This window comes from Cyprinodon variegatus, unplaced genomic scaffold (assembly GCF_000732505.1).
Source record: "Cyprinodon variegatus isolate N-32 unplaced genomic scaffold, C_variegatus-1.0 Scaffold435, whole genome shotgun sequence".
In the NCBI taxonomy this organism is placed as follows: domain Eukaryota; kingdom Metazoa; phylum Chordata; class Actinopteri; order Cyprinodontiformes; family Cyprinodontidae; genus Cyprinodon; species Cyprinodon variegatus.
Window position 1 is genome coordinate 316,649 of NW_015150888.1, and position 1,773 is coordinate 318,421.

The 1,773-nt window shown below is 37.6% G+C and overlaps 1 protein-coding gene across 1 annotated transcript in view; it reads left to right on the forward strand.

The window, feature by feature from the left end:
- Positions 1–1,773, forward strand: part of LOC107093615 (microtubule-associated protein 2-like) — an 85,452-nt gene that overhangs the window by 59,655 nt on the left and 24,024 nt on the right. Inside the window, exon 4 of the mRNA XM_015388795.1 lies at positions 1,169–1,327. Coding sequence (XP_015244281.1) covers positions 1,195–1,327 — 133 coding nt within the window. The 5' untranslated portion in view covers positions 1,169–1,194. The remainder of the gene's footprint in view (positions 1–1,168; positions 1,328–1,773) is intronic.

Sequence of the window (1,773 nt, forward strand, 5' to 3'; positions counted from 1 at the left end):
TTTTTTTTTTTTTTTTTTTTTTTTTTTTTTGTTGCAAAGAGCACCTTGTTTGAAAGAAAAAAATCCAATTCAGAAATAAAAAAAAAAAATAATTCTGAATCAAAAAAGGGTCATGGAGTAAATTGGCTAATGCCACAGCAATGTTTTGAAGTGTGCCGTGATATTGCTGAAATCAGGTCAATGTGATTCCAAAACCCAGCACATATTTTTCAATTAAATATGAAAATAAGATTTCATACAATTCTTTTAAAATTTCGATCTATAGTTTTTTTCTTCAAATTTCTATTTGCAAACTATGTTCTTTACTCACGACAATAATGGATCAAAACTCACACCATACTTTGCTTGCAACAATAATTGAACAAAATTCACATCTTGCAGTTGACTATTCTGGAGAATGTGATCTGCAAGATGGAGTTGGAGATTGACAAAAGACTGTTAAAAAAAAAAAAAAAATCTGCAAATATAAAATAGGCTGATGAACAAATACATTCAGCAAAAATAAAACATGAAAAAAACATTGATTAAAAAAGGATGATTTAAAAAAGTAAAATTTGAGAAAAAAGCAAAGCTCTAAAAAGCTAAAAACATGGCATTTGTGGTTTGCTTTTTTTTTGCAAATTTCAATTCATGGAAAAAGGTTCCTTGCAAAAATAATGAACAGTTCTCTCTATATGAAGGAAGTGACCTTGCGCAAAGAAACAAGCTGCAGTTGCTTGATGATAATAGTTTGTTCATCTTATCGTAACCTTCTTAAAAATCCCCATTGTGGTTTTTTTTCTTCTATGACAAAAAGTTGCTTAATCAGATATTAAGATACTTAATTACTTTAGTCATATTGAATACAATAAGCCCTCATTGTTATTCTAATTAGCCGGCATCAGCGCTGGAAGCTTCTAGTTGCAGCTGTGTGTCATTTCCTGCATCATTTACTAATTTATTTAATCTCGTTGTAATTTCAACAGAGCAACATTGCAGGGATGTGAGCATGCTCTGTAAACACAGGAAATAGGGAGCTGTCAGATGTATGCATTTATCAGCATGTGCACATGGATGCTGTAAAAAAGGCCATGGTGACCGGCTCCCCCTGGTGGAGTATTATTCTTTTGCAATTCATTGCAGAATGCGTCAAGTCACCTCTCTACTGCTCCTCTCTGCATCCTTTCAGACCCATCAGGTGACTCGCAGGCAGACATGGCAGACGGCAGGCAGCCAGAGGACCACTGGACCGAGAACGGCCAGGAGCACGGCGAGAATGGCTACTCCTCCTACAGCTACAGGGAGAACGGCTACCATGGGGGAGCAGCTGCACAAGCTGGAGCAACAGGTGGGTGTCGGCTGTGTGCTAAAGCATGTCCATACAGAGCAGTGACATTGATTGGAGCCAGATGAGCCTGCCTCTGTGGCAAAGGACAATCAATCCCCTTTAGGCACCTAAACTAATCCTGTTGGACGCAGCACAGGGCATTCTACTGCAGCTGTGGTTATACCAGGGTTCCTTTCTACAGAGTGTCAGGGTCAAACCTTCCCCCATGAAAATATGAAATATTTAAATTCCACAGGGATGTATTAATAAGAGAACAGCATGAAGGATATAATGAAAGAGGAAAACGAAAAAGGACAGCAAATGATGGAAAGACACAAGGAAGTAAAGATGAATGGAAGACTAAGGAAAAGAAACTAAGTTATGAAAAGTAGGAAGTGATAAATATGAGACACAAATTTGAAAGAGGAAGGAAGGAAGGAAGGAAGGAAGGAAGGAAGGAAGGAAGG